The following is a 17,810-nucleotide window of genomic DNA, read 5'->3' as shown; positions in this document are numbered from 1 at the left end:
ACACTCCCTCAATGTGGCTCCTCTGTCAGCACGACACTCCCTCAATGTGGCTCCTCTGTCAGCGCGGCACTCCCTCAATGCAGCTCCTCTGTCAGCGCGGCGCTCCCTCAAAGCAACTCCTCTGTCAGCACGGCGCTCCCTCAATGCGGCTCCTCTATCAGCATGGCACTCCCTCAATGCAGCTCCTCTGTCAGCGCGGCGCTCCCTCAATGCGGCTCCTCTATCAGCGCGGCACTCCCTCAATGCAGCTCCTCTGTCAGCGCGGCGCTCCCTCAATGCAGCTCCTCTGTCAGCGCGGCACTCCCTCAATGCAGCTCCTCTGTCAGCGCGGCACTCCCTCAATGCAGCTCCTCTGTCAGCGCGGCGCTCCCTCAATGCAGCTCCTCTGTCAGCGCGGCACTCCCTCAATGCAGCTCCTCTGTCAGCACGACACTCCCTCAATGCGGCTCCTCTGTCAGCACGGCATTCCCTCAATGCGGCTCCTCTGTCAGCACGACACTCCCTCAATGCGGCTCCTCTGTCAGCACGACACTCCCTCAATGCAGCTCCTCTGTCAGCGCGGCGCTCCCTCAATGCGGCTCCTCTGTCAGCACGACACTCCCTCAATGCAGCTCCTCTGTCAGCGCGACACTCCCTCAATGCGGCTCCTCTGTCAGCACGGCACTCCCTCAATGCAGCTCCTCTGTCAGCGCGGCACTCCCTCAATGCAGCTCCTCTGTCAGCACGACACTCCCTCAATGCAGCTCCTCTGTCAGCGCGGCACTCCCTCAATGCAGCTCCTCTGTCAGCACGACACTCCCTCAATGCAGCTCCTCTGTCAGCGCGGCACTCCCTCAATGCGGCTCCTCTGTCAGCGCGGCGCTCCCTCAATGCGGCTCCTCTGTCAGCGCGGCGCTCCCTCAATGCAGCTCCTCTGTCAGCGCGACACTCCCTCAATGTGGCTCCTCTGTCAGCACGACACTCCCTCAATGTGGCTCCTCTGTCAGCGCGGCGCTCCCTCAATGCGGCTCCTCTGTCAGCGCGGCACTCCCTCAATGTGGCTCCTCTGTCAGCGCGGCGCTCCCTCAATGCGGCTCCTCTGTCAGCGCGGCGCTCCCTCAATGCAGCTCCTCTGTCAGCGCGACACTCCCTCAATGTGGCTCCTCTGTCAGCGCGGCGCTCCCTCAATGCAGCTCCTCTATCAGCGCGGCACTCCCTCAATGTGGCTCCTCTGTCAGCACGACACTCCCTCAATGTGGCTCCTCTGTCAGCACGACACTCCCTCAATGCAGCTCCTCTATCAGCGCGGCACTCCCTCAATGCAGCTCCTCTGTCAGCGCGACACTCCCTCAATGTGGCTCCTCTGTCAGCACGACACTCCCTCAATGCAGCTCCTCTGTCAGCGCGGCGCTCCCTCAATGCGGCTCCTCTGTCAGCGCGGCACTCCCTCAATGCGGCTCCTCTGTCAGCGCGGCGCTCCCTCAATGCGGCTCCTCTGTCAGCGCGGCGCTCCCTCAATGCAGCTCCTCTGTCAGCGCGACACTCCCTCAATGTGGCTCCTCTGTCAGCACGACACTCCCTCAATGCAGCTCCTCTGTCAGCGCGGCGCTCCCTCAATGCGGCTCCTCTGTCAGCGCGGCACTCCCTCAATGTGGCTCCTCTGTCAGCACGACACTCCCTCAATGCGGCTCCTCTGTCAGCGCGGCACTCCCTCAATGCGGCTCCTCTATCAGCGCGGCACTCCCTCAATGTGGCTCCTCTGTCAGCACGACACTCCCTCAATGTGGCTCCACTGTCAGCACGACACTCCCTCAGTGCGGCTCCTCTGTCAGCACGACACTCCCTCAATGCGGCTCCACTGTCAGCACGACACTCCCTCAGTGCGGCTCCTCTGTCAGCACGACACTCCCTCATTGTGGCTCCTCTGTCAGCGCGGCGCTCCCTCAATGCAGCTCCTCTGTCAGCGCGACACTCCCTCAATGTGGCTCCTCTGTCAGCGCGGCACTCCCTCAATGTGGCTCCTCTGTCAGCGCGACACTCCCTCAATGTGGCTCCTCTGTCAGCGCGGCACTCCCTCAATGTGGCTCCTCTGTCAGCACGACACTCCCTCAATGCGGCTCCTCTATCAGCACGGCACTCCCTCAATGCGACTCCTCTGTCAGCGCGGCACTCCCTCAATGTGGCTCCTCTATCAGCACGACACTCCCTCAATGCGGCTCCTCTGTCAGCGCGACACTCCCTCATTGTGGCTCCTCTATCAGCACGACACTCCCTCAATGCGACTCCTCTGTCAGCGCGGCACTCCCTCAATGTGGCTCCTCTGTCAGCACGACACTCCCTCAATGCGGCTCCTCTGTCAGCGCGGCACTCCCTCAATGCAGCTCCTCTGTCAGCGCGACACTCCCTCAATGCGGCTCCTCTATCAGCGCGGCACTCCCTCAATGCGGCTCCTCTGTCAGCACGACACTCCCTCAATGTGGCTCCTCTGTCAGCGCGGCACTCCCTCAATGTGGCTCCTCTGTCAGCGCGGCACTCCCTCAATGCGGCTCCTCTGACAGCGCGACACTCCCTCAATGCGGCTCCTCTATCAGCGCGGCACTCCCTCAATGCGGCTCCTCTGTCAGCACGACACTCCCTCAATGTGGCTCCTCTGTCAGCACGACACTCCCTCAATGCAGCTCCTCTGTCAGCGCGGCACTCCCTCAATGCGGCTCCTCTGTCAGCGCGGCACTCCCTCAATGCGGCTCCTCTGTCAGCGCGGCACTCCCTCAATGCGGCTCCTCTATCAGCGCGGCGCTCCCTCAATGCGGCGCCTCTATCAGCGCGGCACTCCCTCAATGTGGCTCCTCTGTCAGCGCGGCACTCCCTCAATGCGGCTCCTCTGTCAGCGCGGCACTCCCTCAATGCGGCTCCTCTGTCAGCGCGGCACCCCCTCAATGCGGCTCCTCTATCAGCGCGGCACCCCCTCAATGCGGCTCCTCTATCAGCGCAACACTCCCTCATTGCGGCTCCTCTGTCAGCGCGGCACTCCCTCAATGCGGCTCCTCTATCAGCGCGGCACCCCCTCAATGCGGCTCCTCTATCAGCGCGACACTCCCTCATTGCGGCTCCTCTGTCAGCGCGGCACTCCCTCATTGCGGCTCCTCTGTCAGCGCGGCACTCCCTCATTGCGGCTCCTCTGTCAGCGCGGCACTCCCTCAGTGCGGCTCCTCTGACAGCGCGGCACTCCCTCAATGCGGCTCCTCTATCAGCGCGACACTCCCTCATTGCGGCTCCTCTGTCAGCACGACACTCCCTCAATGCGGCTCCTCTGTCAGCGCGGCACTCCCTCAATGTGGCTCCTCTGTCAGCACGACACTCCCTCATTGCGGCTCCTCTGTCAGCACGACACTCCCTCAATGCGGCTCCTCTGACAGCGCGGCACTCCCTCAATGCGGCTCCTCTATCAGCGCGACACTCCCTCATTGCGGCTCCTCTGTCAGCACGACACTCCCTCAATGCGGCTCCTCTATCAGCGCGGCACTCCCTCAATGTGGCTCCTCTGTCAGCACGACACTCCCTCATTGCGGCTCCTCTGTCAGCGCGGCACTCCCTCAATGCGGCTCCTCTGACAGCGCGGCACTCCCTCAATGTGGCTCCTCTGTCAGCACGACACTCCCTCAATGCGGCTCCTCTGTCAGCGCGGCACTCCCTCAATGCAGCTCCTCTGTCAGCACGACACTCCCTCAATGTGGCACCTCTGTCAGCACGGCACTCCCTCAATGCGGCTCCTCTGACAGCGCGGCACTCCCTCATTACGGCTCCTCTGTCAGCACGACACTCCCTCAATGCGACTCCTCTGTCAGCACGACACTCCCTCAATGTGGCTCCTCTGTCAGCGCGGCGCTCCCTCAATGTGGCTCCTCTGTCAGCGCGACACTCCCTCAATGCGACTCCTCTGTCAGCACGGCACTCCCTCAATGCAGCTCCTCTGACAGTGCGGCACTCCCTCATTACGGCTCCTCTGTCAGCACGACACTCCCTCAATGCAGCTCCTCTGTCAGCACGGCGCTCCCTCAATGCAGCTCCTCTGTCAGCACGGCGCTCCCTCAATGTGGCTCCTCTGTCAGCGCGGCACTCCCTCAATGCGACTCCTATGACAGCGCGCACTCCCTCAGTGGGGCTCCTCTGTCAGCGCGGCACTCCCTCAATGCGACTCCTATGACAGCGCGCACTCCCTCAGTGGGGCTCCTCTGTCAGCGCGGCACTCCCTCAATGCGGCTCCTCTGTCAGCGCGGCACTCCCTCAATGTGGCTCCTCTGTCAGCGCGGCACTCCCTCAATGCAGCTCCTCTGTCAGCGCGGCACTCCCTCAATGCGGCTCCTCTGTCAGCACGACACTCCCTCAATGCAGCTCCTCTGTCAGCGCGGCACTCCCTCAATGCAGCTCCTCTGTCAGCGCGGCACTCCCTCAATGCGGCTCCTCTGTCAGCACGGCATTCCCTCAATGCAGCTCCTCTGTCAGCGCGGCACTCCCTCAATGCAGCTCCTCTGTCAGCGCGGCACTCCCTCAATGCGGCTCCTCTGTCAGCACGACACTCCCTCAATGCAGCTCCTCTGTCAGCGCGGCACTCCCTCAATGCAGCTCCTCTGTCAGCGCGGCACTCCCTCAATGCGGCTCCTCTGACAGTGCGGCACTCCCTCAATGCAGCTCCTCTGTCAGCGCGGCGCTCCCTCAATGCGACTCCTCTGACAGCACGACACTCCCTCAATGCAGCTCCTCTGTCAGCGCGGCACTCCCTCAATGCGGCTCCTCTGTCAGCACGACACTCCCTCATTGCGGCTCCTCTGACAGTGCGGCACTCCCTCAATGCAGCTCCTCTGTCAGCGCGGCGCTCCCTCAGTGCGGCTCCTCTGTCAGCACGACACTCCCTCATTGCGGCTCCTCTGACAGTGCGGCACTCCCTCAATGCAGCTCCTCTGACAGCGCGGCGCTCCCTCATTGCGGCTCCTCTGTCAGCACGACACTCCCTCAATGCGACTCCTCTGTCAGCACGACACTCCCTCAATGCGGCTCCTCTGACAGTGCGGCACTCCCTCAATGCAGCTCCTCTGTCAGCGCGGCGCTCCCTCAATGCGACTCCTCTGACAGCACGACACTCCCTCAGTGCGGCTCCTCTGTCAGCGCGGCGCTCCCTCAATGCGGCTCCTCTGTCAGCACGACACTCCCTCAGTGCAGCTCCTCTGTCAGCACGACACTCCCTCAATGCAGCTCCACTGTCAGCACGACACTCCCTCAATGCAGCTCCTCTGTCAGCACGACACTCCCTCAGTGCAGCTCCTCTGTCAGCACGACACTCCCTCAGTGCGGCTCCTCTGTCAGCGCGGCACTCCCTCAATGCAGCTCCTCTGTCAGCACGACACTCCCTCAATGCAGCTCCTCTGTCAGCACGACACTCCCTCATGACGGCTCCTCTGTCAGCGCGACACTCCCTCAATGCGGCTCCTCTGTCAGCACGACACTCCCTCAATGCGGCTCCTCTGTCAGCACGACACTCCCTCAATGCGGCTCCTCTGTCAGCGCGGCACTCCCTCAATGCGGCTCCTCTGTCAGCACGACACTCCCTCAATGCGGCTCCTCTGTCAGCACGACACTCCCTCAATGCGGCTCCTCTGTCAGCGCGGCGCTCCCTCAGTGCGGCTCCTCTGTCAGCACGACACTCCCTCAATGCGGCTCCTCTGTCAGCACGGCACTCCCTCAATGCAGCTCCTCTGTCAGCACGACACTCCCTCAATGTGGCTCCTCTGTCAGCACGGCACTCCCTCAATGCGACTCCTCTGTCAGCACGACACTCCCTCAGTGCAGCTCCTCTGTCAGCACGGCACTCCCTCAATGCGACTCCTCTGTCAGCACGACACTCCCTCAATGCAGCTCCTCTGTCAGCACGGCACTCCCTCAATGCGACTCCTCTGTCAGCACGACACTCCCTCAGTGCAGCTCCTCTGTCAGCACGACACTCCCTCAGTGCGGCTCCTCTGTCAGCACGACACTCCCTCAGTGCGGCTCCTCTGTCAGCGCGGCGCTCCCTCAATGCGGCTCCTCTGTCAGCACGGCGCTCCCTCAATGCGACTCCTCTGTCAGCACGACACTCCCTCAATGCGACTCCTCTGTCAGCACGGCACTCCCTCAATGCGGCTCCTCTGTCAGCGCGGCACTCCCTCAATGCGGCTCCTCTGTCAGCCCGGTACTCCCTCAATGCAGCTCCTCTGACAGCGCGGCACTCCCTCAATGCAGCTCCTCTGTCAGCGCGGCACTCCCTCAATGTGGCTCCTCTGTCAGCGCGGCACTCCCTCAATGCAGCTCCTCTGACAGCGCGGCACTCCCTCAATGCAGCTCCTCTGTCAGCGCGGCACTCCCTCAATGTGGCTCCTCTGTCAGCGCGGCACTCCCTCAATGCAGCTCCTCTGTCAGCACGACACTCCCTCAATGCAGCTCCTCTGACAGCGCGGCACTCCCTCAATGCAGCTCCTCTGTCAGCGCGGCACTCCCTCAATGTGGCTCCTCTGTCAGCGCGGCACTCCCTCAATGCAGCTCCTCTGTCAGCACGACACTCCCTCAATGCGACTCCTCTGTCAGCGCGGCACTCCCTCACTGTGGCTCCTCTGTCAGCACGACACTCCCTCAATGCGACTCCTCTGTCAGCGCGGCACTCCCTCAATGCAGCTCCTCTGTCAGCACGACACTCCCTCAATGCGACTCCTCTGTCAGCCCGGTACTCCCTCAATGCGGCTCCTCTGACAGCACGACACTCCCTCAATGCAGCTCCTCTGTCAGCGCGGCACTCCCTCAATGCAGCTCCTCTGTCAGCCCGGTACTCCCTCAATGCAGCTCCTCTGACAGCACGACACTCCCTCAATGCAGCTCCTCTGTCAGCACGACACTCCCTCAATGCAGCTCCTCTGTCAGCGCGGCACTCCCTCAATGCAGCTCCTCTGTCAGCGCGGCACTCCCTCAATGCAGCTCCTCTGTCAGCGCGGCACTCCCTCAATGCAGCTCCTCTGTCAGCACGGCACTCCCTCAATGCAGCACCTCTGTCAGCACGGCACTCCCTCAATGCAGCTCCACTGTCAGCACGGCACTCCCTCAATGCAGCTCCTCTGTCAGCGCGGCACTCCCTCAATGCGGCTCCTCTGACAGTGCGACACTCCCTCAGTGCGGCTCCTCTGTCAGCGCGGCACTCCCTCATTGTGGCTCCTCTGTCAGCACGACACTCCCTCAATGTGGCTCCTCTGTCAGCACGACACTCCCTCATTGTGGCTCCTCTGTCAGCACGACACTCCCTCAATGCAGCTCCTCTGTCAGCACGACACTCCCTCATTGTGGCTCCTCTGTCAGCACGACACTCCCTCAATGCGGCTCCTCTGTCAGCGCGGCACTCCCTCATTGTGGCTCCTCTGTCAGCGCGGCACTCCCTCATTGTGGCTCCTCTGTCAGCACGACACTCCCTCAGTGCGGTTCCTCTGTCAGCGCGACACTCCCTCAATGCAGCTCCTCTGTCAGCGCGGCACTCCCTCAATGCAGCTCCTCTGTCAGCGCGGCACTCCCTCAATGCAGCTCCTCTGTCAGCACGACACTCCCTCAGTGCGGTTCCTCTGTCAGCGCGACACTCCCTCAATGCAGCTCCTCTGTCAGCGCGACACTCCCTCAATGCAGCTCCTCTGTCAGCGCGGCACTCCCTCAATGCGACTCCTCTGTCAGCACGACACTCCCTCAATGCGGCTCCTCTGACAGCGCGGCACTCCCTCAATGCGGCTCCTCTGTCAGCGCGGCACTCCCTCAATGCGACTCCTCTGTCAGCGCGGCGCTCCCTCAATGCGGCTCCTCTGTCAGCGCGGCGCTCCCTCAATGCGGCTCCTCTGTCAGCGCGGCACTCCCTCAATGCGGCTCCTCTGACAGCACGACACTCCCTCAATGCAGCTCCTCTGACAGCGCGGCACTCCCTCAATGTGGCTCCTCTGTCAGCGCGACACTCCCTCATTGTGGCTCCTCTGTCAGCGCGGCACTCCCTCAATGTGGCTCCTCTGTCAGCGCGGCGCTCCCTCAATGCGGCTCCTCTGTCAGCGCGACACTCCCTCAATGCAGCTCCTCTGACAGCGCGGCACTCCCTCAATGTGGCTCCTCTGTCAGCGCGACACTCCCTCATTGTGGCTCCTCTGTCAGCGCGGCGCTCCCTCAATGCGGCTCCTCTGTCAGCGCGACACTCCCTCAATGCGGCTCCTCTGTCAGCGCGACACTCCCTCAATGCAGCTCCTCTGACAGCGCGGCACTCCCTCAATGTGGCTCCTCTGTCAGCGCGACACTCCCTCATTGTGGCTCCTCTGTCAGCGCGGCACTCCCTCAATGTGGCTCCTCTGTCAGCGCGGCGCTCCCTCAATGCGGCTCCTCTGTCAGCGCGACACTCCCTCAATGCAGCTCCTCTGACAGCGCGGCACTCCCTCAATGTGGCTCCTCTGTCAGCGCGACACTCCCTCATTGTGGCTCCTCTGTCAGCGCGGCACTCCCTCAATGTGGCTCCTCTGTCAGCGCGGCACTCCCTCAATGTGGCTCCTCTGTCAGCGCGGCGCTCCCTCAATGTGGCTCCTCTGTCAGCGCGGCGCTCCCTCAATGCGGCTCCTCTGTCAGCGCGACACTCCCTCAATGCGGCTCCACTGTCAGCGCGGCACTCCCTCAATGTGGCTCCTCTGTCAGCGCGGTGCTCCCTCAATGCGACTCCTCTGTCAGCGCGACACTCCCTCAATGCGGCTCCTCTGTCAGCACGACACTCCCTCAATGTGGCTCCTCTGTCAGCGCGACACTCCCTCAATGCAGCTCCTCTGTCAGCGCGGCGCTCCCTCAATGCAGCTCCTCTGTCAGCGCGACACTCCCTCAATGTGGCTCCTCTGTCAGCACGACACTCCCTCAATGCGGCTCCTCTGTCAGCACGACACTCCCTCAATGCGGCTCCTCTGTCAGCACGACACTCCCTCAATGCAGCTCCTCTGTCAGCGCGGCGCTCCCTCAATGCAGCTCCTCTGTCAGCGCGACACTCCCTCAATGTGGCTCCTCTGTCAGCACGACACTCCCTCAATGCAGCTCCTCTGTCTGCACGACACTCCCTCAATGCAGCTCCTCTGTCAGCGCGGCACTCCCTCAATGCGACTCCTCTGTCAGCGCGGCGCTCCCTCAATGCAGCTCCTCTGTCAGCGCGGCACTCCCTCAATGTGGCTCCTCTGTCAGCACGACACTCCCTCAATGCAGCTCCTCTGTCAGCGCGGCACTCCCTCAATGTGGCTCCTCTGTCAGCGCGGCACTCCCTCAATGTGGCTCCTCTGTCAGCGCGACACTCCCTCAATGTGGCTCCTCTGTCAGCGCGGCACTCCCTCAATGTGGCTCCTCTGTCAGCGCGACACTCCCTCAATGTGGCTCCTCTGTCAGCACGACACTCCCTCAATGCAGCTCCTCTGTCAGCGCGGCACTCCCTCAATGTGGCTCCTCTGTCAGCGCGGCACTCCCTCAATGTGGCTCCTCTGTCAGCGCGGCACTCCCTCAATGTGGCTCCTCTGTCAGCGCGGCACTCCCTCAATGCAGCTCCTCTGTCAGCACGACACTCCCTCATTGCGGCTCCTCTGTCAGCACGGCACTCCCTCAATGTGGCTCCTCTGTCAGCGCGGCACTCCCTCAATGTGGCTCCTCTGTCAGCGCGGCACTCCCTCAATGTGGCTCCTCTGTCAGCGCGGCACTCCCTCAATGTGGCTCCTCTGTCAGCGCGACACTCCCTCAATGCAGCTCCTCTGTCAGCACGACACTCCCTCATTGCGGCTCCTCTGTCAGCACGGCACTCCCTCAATGTGGCTCCTCTGTCAGCGCGGCACTCCCTCAATGTGGCTCCTCTGTCAGCGCGACACTCCCTCAATGCAGCTCCTCTGTCAGCACGACACTCCCTCATTGCGGCTCCTCTGTCAGCACGGCACTCCCTCAATGCAGCTCCTCTGTCAGCACGGCACTCCCTCAATGTGGCTCCTCTGTCAGCGCGACACTCCCTCAATGCAGCTCCTCTGTCCGCGCGGCACTCCCTCAATGTGGCTCCTCTGTCAGCACGGCACTCCCTCAATGTGGCTCCTCTGTCAGCACGACACTCCCTCAATGTGGCTCCTCTGTCAGCGCGACACTCCCTCAATGCAGCTCCTCTTGTGCCCTCCAGTCCTTTTTTTAAAATAAATTTAGAATACCCAATTAATATTTTCCAATTACGGGGCAATTTAGCGTGGCCAGTCCACCTACCCTGCACATCTTTGGGTTGTGGGGGCGAAACCCACACGAACACGAGGAGAATATGCAAACTCCACACGGACAGTGACACAGAGCCGGGATCGAACCTGTGACCTCGGCGCCGTGAGGCAGCAGTGCTAACCCACTGCGCCACCGTGCTGCCCCTCCCTCCTGGCCTGACCCTCGTTGATGCAGGGCACTCCCTCCAGGCCTGACCCTCGTTGATGCAGGGCACTCCCTCCAGTCCTGACCCTCGTTGATGCGGGGCACTCCCTCCAGGGCACTCCCTCGATTCCTGACCCTCGTTGATGGGGGGCACTCCCTCCAGTCCTGCCCCTTGGGCTGTGCGGGGCACTCTCAGAATTCCTCTGATGCTGAAACCTGTATTCAGTACTCCAATCTCTGGCTGGAAGCTACACTCCTGGCTTTCGGTGTTTTGTGCTCGTCAGTGAATCACAGCTAGCAAATTAAAAAGTTTGCAATCCAGGACACAGGGTGAAGGGGGGTCTTACTGGAATCAGGAAGCTGTGGGAGCGAGGCGACACAGCAATGTGTTCAGAATTTAACTTTCGTGTGACAGTGTTAGCTGAATGCACTGATTTCTTGTGATAGATTCATACGTGAAAAAAAAAGAGAAAAGAAAATCTGCTGGCAGATTGAGTGAAGTTTGAGACTAACTCCATTGTTGTGTTTATTGTAGCGGTGGCTGAGGGTACGAACCCCGCTATCTCAAACTTGCCGACATCATCACTGAGGCTTGTCCTGATGCGGAGATTTCTGGAAATGTTGGGAGAACAGGTAACATAAATACATCAGCTCTGTTCGTTCAGTTAGGGACCACTTTATGCAGGATTATAGAATCCCTACAGTGCAGAAGGGGGCCATTCGGCCCATCGAGTCTCCATCGACTCTTGGAAAGAGCACCTGCCCATGCCCACTCCCCGTAACCCCACCTAACCTACACATCTTTGGACTGTGGGAGGAAACCGGAACACCTGGAGGAAACCCTCGCACACACGGGGAGAACGTACACACTCCGCACAGACACCAGATGCTGGAATTGAAACTGGGTCCCTGGTGCTGTGAGGCAGCAGTGCCAACCACCGTGCCACCAGGATGTTGAGGATTGTTCACTCCCTCATCCGTCTCATTGACCAGGAAGAACATTTTTCGTGTGAGCATCAATCGGTGAATGTCAATAAGGCTGAAATATGTTACTGTAGGAGTTCGCTATCTGCCTCAATAGATATCTGGCTAATTGCATTCAACGTGCATATATATTATTCCAGCAATCAGATTATAATCTTTATTATTGTCACAAGTAGGCTTACATTAACACTGCAATGAAATTACTGTGAAAATCCCCTAGTCGCCACACTCCGCCACCTGTTCGGGTTCACTGTGCTACCGTGCCACCCATTATAATGCCCATTTGATCCACCAGAAAAGAGTGACAGCAGGTTCGCAGGCTGCCTCCCGGGTCGATTGCCTCCCGGACTGTGGAGTGGGCCAGTCCCTCCTCGGCTGTGGAGTGGGCCAGTCCCCTCCCGGGCTGCAGAGCGGGCCAGTCCCCTCCCGGGCTGCAGAGCGGGCCGGTCCCCTCCCGGGCTGCAGAGCGGGCCGGTCCCCGTTCGGGCCAGTCCCCTCCCGGGCTGCAGAGCGGGCCGGTCCCCTCCCGGGCTGCAAAGCGGGCCGGTCCCCTCCCGGGCTGCAGAGCGGGCCGGTCCCCGTTCGGGCCAGTCCCCTCCCGGGCTGCAGAGCGGGCCGGTCCCCGTTCGGGCCGGTCCCCTCCTCGGCTGCGGAGTGGGCCGGTCCCCGCTCGGGCCGGTCCCCTCCCGGGCTGCGGAGCGGGCCGGTCCCCTCCCGGGCTGCGGAGCGGGCTGGTCCCCTCCCGGGCTGCGGAGCGGGCCGGTCCCCTCCCGGGCTGCAGAGCGGGTCGGTCCCCTCCCGGGCTGCGGAGCGGGCCGGTCCCCTCCCGGGCTGCAGAGCGGGTCGGTCCCCTCCCGGGCTGCGGAGCGGGCCAGTCCCCTCCCGGGCTGCGGAGCGGGTCGGTCCCCTCCCGGGCTGCGGAGCGGGCCGGTCCCCTCCCGGGCTGCAGAGCGGGCCGGTCCCCTCCCGGGCTGCGGAGCGGGCCGGTCCCCTCCCGGGCTGCGGAGCGGGTCGGTCCCCTCCCGGGCTGCGGAGCGGGCCGGTCCCCTCCCGGGCTGCGGAGCGGGTCGGTCCCCTCCCGGGCTGCAGAGCGGGTCGGCCTCCTCCCGGGTTGCAGAGCGGGCCGGTCCCCTCCCGGGCTGCAGAGCGGGTCGGTCCCCTCCCGGGCTGCAGAGCGGGCCGGTCCCCGTTCGGGCCGGTCCCCTCCCGGGCTGCGGAGCGGGCCGGTCCCCGTTCGGGCCGGTCCCCTCCCGGGCTGCGGAGCGGGCCGGTCCCCTCCCGGGCTGCGGAGCGGGCCGGTCCCCTCCCGGGCTGCGGAGCGGGCCGGTCCCCTCCCGGGCTGCGGAGCGGGCCGGTCCCCTCCCGGTCTGCGGAGCGGGCCGGTCCCCTCCCGGGCTGCAGAGCGGGCCGGTCCCCTCCCGGGCTGCGGAGCGGGCCGGTCCCCTCCCGGGCTGCATGGCTGGCCGGTCCCCTCCGCTGCATGGCGGGCCGGTCCCCTCCCGGGCTGCGGAGCGGGCCGGTCCCCTCCCGGGCTGCGGAGTGGGCCGGTCCCCTCCCGGGCTGCGGAGCGGGTCGGTCCCCTCCCGGGCTGCGGAGCGGGCCGGTCCCCTCCCGGGCTGCGGAGCGGGCCGGTCCCCTCCCGGGCTGCGGAGCGGGCCGGTCCCCTCCCGGGCTGCGGAGCGGGCCGGTCCCCTCCCGGGCTGCGGAGCGGGCCGGTCCCCTCCCGGGCTGCGGAGCGGGCCGGTCCCCTCCCGGGCTGCGGAGCGGGCCGGTCCCCTCCCGGGCTGCGGAGTGGGTCGGTCCCCTCCCGGGTTGCAGAGCGGCCGGTCCCCTCCTGGACTGTGGCGTGGGCCGGTCCCCTCCTGGACTGTGGCGTGGGCCGGTCCCCGCTTGGGCTAGTCCCCTCCTGAGCTGCATGGCGGGTCGGTCCCCTCCCGGGCTGGAGAGCAGGCTGATCACCCCCCCCCCCCCCCCCCCCCCCCCGGACCAGTCTCCCCCCGGGCTGTATATTTACTGCACAGCAGGAAGCCAGTTGGTCCACGGTGCTGATGTTGGTTCTTTGCTGGAGTATTCCAAACTAATTCCAATCCTTACATCCTCAAATCTGCTTCAAATATTTCTTCAATCTTCCCTTAAAAGATGCCCTGATGTCTGGTTTTGTCACTTCTGTGACACAGCAGGTTTGGTCCAGCAAAAATCTACTTGAAAAATAATCTCTCGACCCCTCTCCTTGCTCACAATTACAATTTTAATTTGATATCTCCTTGTATTTAATTTCCCATCCAACTAAAATAATTTCTCTTAGTTCACTCTCTCAACACTTTAGCTGTGACGATCTTGGTTAAATCTCCTTGATTTTCTCTGCTCCAAACAGTTCTAGTATCTGAAGTGTCTCCTCATCGCTTTCCACCTTGGAAGCTCTTTGTTGTTTTACTTTCCCTCCTCGAGGGAGGTGTTGTTTTACGGGGTTATCAATTCCTGCTATGTTTACCAGCAGGTTGCTATTCCCTTTGGACTGATGTATTCTCCATCGGTATAATGATGTACATAGAACATATAGAATATAGAACATACAGTGCAGAAGGAGGCCATTCGGCCCATCAAGTCTGCACCGGCCCACTTAAGTCCTCACTTCCACCTTAACCCAGTAACCCCTCCTAACCTTTTTGGTCACTAAGGGCAATTTATCATGGCCAATCCACCTAACCTGCACGTCTTTGGACTGTGGGAGGAAACCGGAGCACCCGGAGGAAACCCACGCAGACACAGGGAGAACGTGCAGACTCTGCACTGACCCAAGCCGGGAATCGTACCTGTGCAGCCAAAGTGCTATCCACGTGTGCTGCCGTGCTGTATAGTTCAGTTCTCTCCTCTTAATGTCCGTAGTGCCACTGATGGGTGTTTCTCGAGAAGAATGCTGGAGGATGTTTCAATGTTTATTTAAATCGTTCCTCCTTTTCTCCCTTTGTGTTTCCATTCGGGGCAGAAGCAGGCCATTCAGCCACTTGAAATTATTTTGTTATTTAGCAGGGGGTCCTGGCCTAGACTGGGTCCAACACTCCATGGTACAGTCTCAAGGCAGTAACGCATTACCCGTCTGCTTTTCTCTCTGTATAGTGTCCTATAAAGGAATTATTGTGTGTTAATATATTTTTCTTTCTCAGGAAGCTTTGAGATTGAAATCAATGGGAATCTGGTCTTTTCCAAGCTAGAAAACAGCGGGTTCCCTTATGAAGATGATGTAAGTAGAAAGTGGAATCCTTTTAAGTTGAATTTGTACAATTCTCAACATTGTTAGTTCCCCGCTGCCCCACCCTGTTCTGCTCTGCACATCGTGTAGATTTTACAGCACGGAAACAGATCATTCAGCCAACTGCTCCACTCGTAGAAAATACCCGTTTATCCATCACCTCCTGTGCTTCTTGACCCACGTTGAATCCTGCAATAGTATCCTTGTGTTCCAAACCCTCCATGACTTCGCTCTCTCTTCCCCAGCTCTGCAACCACTTGCAGCCCTACAATCCTCAAATCACAATGTTACTCCAATTCTCACCTCTTGCAATTGCCTGATTTTAACCCCTCCACCATTGGCTGCTGTGCCTTTACCTGCCTTGGCCTAAGCTCTGGAATTCCTTCCCTAAATCCACAAAGAGTCTGCAATAAGATGGATGACGTAGTGGTGCAAATAGAGGTAAATCATTTATATCTAATCGCCATTGCAGAGATATTGGGCTGGATTCTCCGCCGGCGGGATGCTCCGTTTTGCTGGCAGCCCGCGGGTTTCCCGACGGCGTGGGGCTGCCCCACAATGGGAAACCCCATTGACCAGCCGGCGAAACGGAGAATCCCTGACCATAGCATCTCAGCCGCCTCTTGTGTTCTTTCCTTCAATTCAGTCCTGAATACAGACGCAGGTTTGTGGCTTTCTCTCGGGATATCTCTGTATGTGGGCGGCTGTGACAAACGTGTTTGATTGGTCCTGCGGAGTGTTTGTGGATGTTAGACTATGTTAAGGCAAGTACTTGCTGTACTTGTGTAGCCATGAACTGCAGTGATTCACTTTTGACGGAAGGTGTGTGTTGGTGTACGTAATGAAGCAAAATTAAACCGTGAAGGATATTATCACTACCAGTCATGTTGTCCTGCATGGTTGCTAATCAATGTTTTTGTTACTCTCTTTTACAGGTTGTCAAAGAAGTCAAGAAAGCAAGTAATGGAGAAGCAGTACAAAAGATTCTCAAGAGCCGCCCTCCTTGTGTCATTCTGTAGCTCTGCTTGGATGGTGCCTTCTATCAGCTACTAATCTGCTTTGTTTCCAGCACGTGTTCTGTCCAGGTTGTAGAGATACAGAAACACCCGAGCCCCAAGTCTTCGAGTCTGGGTGCTGCCAAATTATTTATTCTTTGAAGCTGTGTCGACCTGACAGATTTTAGATTTTTCTGCTAGCTCATTCTGTTTCCGCTGTAACTTTTAGACCATAAGACCATAATTCTTGCTCCTCTGATATTTTCTGGCAAATGCATTTTAAAGTCCTCTTTCCATCCAAAGTAGCTGACAAATCACTACTTTGTTGCTCTTCTATTTCCCCTTTAGCTCCTCCTTGGGCAGACACTGTTCTGCTATTCTGTTTGTTCCTGGGATTCTGTCAGTGATGCAGAGCTCTGTTGCCTTCTCAGCTCCCCTCCCCTTACCCTGGTAAATGTAGTCTTCTGAAATCCGGGCTAGTAAATTAAAGCAGCCAGATTCAGCTGACAAAAGCCACTGATTTGTAACTGCGCCCACACATTAATGGGGGGGAAGAATGCTGACAACCCGCTCTTTCATTCCCGTTCGTGCCTCCTGACTAATCAGGAAGACATTTGATTTCTGCGTGACATCCTCCTCACAACTTGTCTGAGATTGAGATGAGCATCGGAAACCTACATCCCTCCGGTCCCGGCGCAATGTGTTCTGATTGATCTGAAGAACAGGAAATGATAGATCTGACCGTGTTCAGAGAAGCAGGTTTCTCTGTACCTCTGTCTTGTATCAACGAGGAGGTTGTTATTTCAAGGTTACTGATCTAATCTCATCACATCTTGGCGGTGGATGAGGAGTGCAGCACGTTGCTCACAATCGGAATATTCTGTCCTGTCTTTTCTCTGCTGTATAACACAGTGCTGGGATTTTCTGCAGAAGTAGTTGCTGATTTACTGACATTGTTGACTTGCTTGAGATTTAGAATCTGGTTCTATAAATGACTGTTTTAACTGAAAGTCGAATAGTTAAAACATGAAGAAAAAAACGATCCTCTTTCTAATGGGAGAGCAGGTTTACAACATCAGTAAAGTTTTTTTAAACAAAGAATTATGTTTAAACTTGGCTATATATTTCAAATATAATTAAAACATTTACACACGTAACAGAAATGTTGTTGTCAATTGTTTGTAACAGAAATGAATTCACATTGAAAACTGATAGCAAATCTCTGAATTCTAGCGTCAGTTGACAATCTGTGAGTCACAAGGTCAGGATTTCAGGTCTGACTCCACACAAATCATCCTGGCTGATGAGGGAGTGCTGCACAGTCGGAGGGTCAGTACAGCGGGTGCGCCGTACTGGTGGAGGGGTAGTACTGAGGCGATGCTGCACTCTCGCATGGCCAGTACTGAGGAATGTTTAACTCTTGGAGAACTGGTATTGAGGGTGTGGGGTGAGAGGTTGTGGTGAATCACTGGACTAGTACCCTAGAAACCTGGGCTGATGCTCTGGGGACATTGGTTCAAATCCCACCACAGCAGCTTGTAGAATTTAAGTTCAATTAATAAATTTTGAATATAAAACTAGTCTCAATAATGGTGACTATGGAACTTTTGTGGATTGTTGTAAAAAACCCATCTGCTTCACTAATGTCCTTTAAGGAATATTCTCATTGGGATGGGAGGGATGCACAGTTTACCTGATCCACAAATGACACCATTACTTTAAAAACTTTAATTCACTCACCAAAATGGGCAGTTCATTATCTTCGCTGCTGTGACCCTAAATAAAAGAGGCTTTAACCAAACAGCTTGCAATAAACTCAATGATTGATTTATTGTAAAACAAAACGTTTTAAAGCCAATTGCAAGAACTAGCTAACACTGAATTGTACTCTTTAAGTATAAATATCTCGGGCAGCACAGTGCTGCAGTGGTTAGCAAGGCGCCGAGGCCCCAGGTTCGATCCCGGCTCTGGGTCACTGTCCGTTTGGAGTTTGCACATTCTCCCCGTGCTTGCGTGGGTTTCGCTCCACAACCCAAAAATGTGCAAGCTCGGTGGATTGGCCATGCTAAATTGCCCCTTAATTGGAAAAAATGAATTGGGTACTCTAAATTTTTTTTTTTTTAAGTATAAATATCTCCCTTTATAAAAAT

The 17,810-nt window shown here is 58.6% G+C and overlaps 1 protein-coding gene across 1 annotated transcript in view; it reads left to right on the top strand.

Moving 5' to 3' along the window:
• Positions 1 to 16,823, top strand: part of selenow2a (selenoprotein W, 2a) — a 31,390-nt gene extending 14,567 nt beyond the window's left edge. The window contains exons 2-4 of the mRNA XM_072487676.1: positions 10,967 to 11,064; positions 14,580 to 14,656; positions 15,601 to 16,823. Coding sequence (XP_072343777.1) covers positions 10,967 to 11,064; positions 14,580 to 14,656; positions 15,601 to 15,684 — 259 coding nt within the window. The 3' untranslated portion in view covers positions 15,685 to 16,823. The remainder of the gene's footprint in view (positions 1 to 10,966; positions 11,065 to 14,579; positions 14,657 to 15,600) is intronic.
• Positions 16,824 to 17,810: the final 987 nt, after the last annotated feature.

This window comes from Scyliorhinus torazame, chromosome 21 (genome assembly GCF_047496885.1).
Source record: "Scyliorhinus torazame isolate Kashiwa2021f chromosome 21, sScyTor2.1, whole genome shotgun sequence".
In the NCBI taxonomy this organism is placed as follows: Eukaryota; Metazoa; Chordata; class Chondrichthyes; order Carcharhiniformes; family Scyliorhinidae; genus Scyliorhinus; species Scyliorhinus torazame.
The sequence above is the reverse complement of the archived record's forward strand: the minus strand, read 5'-3'. Positions and strand labels throughout refer to the sequence as shown.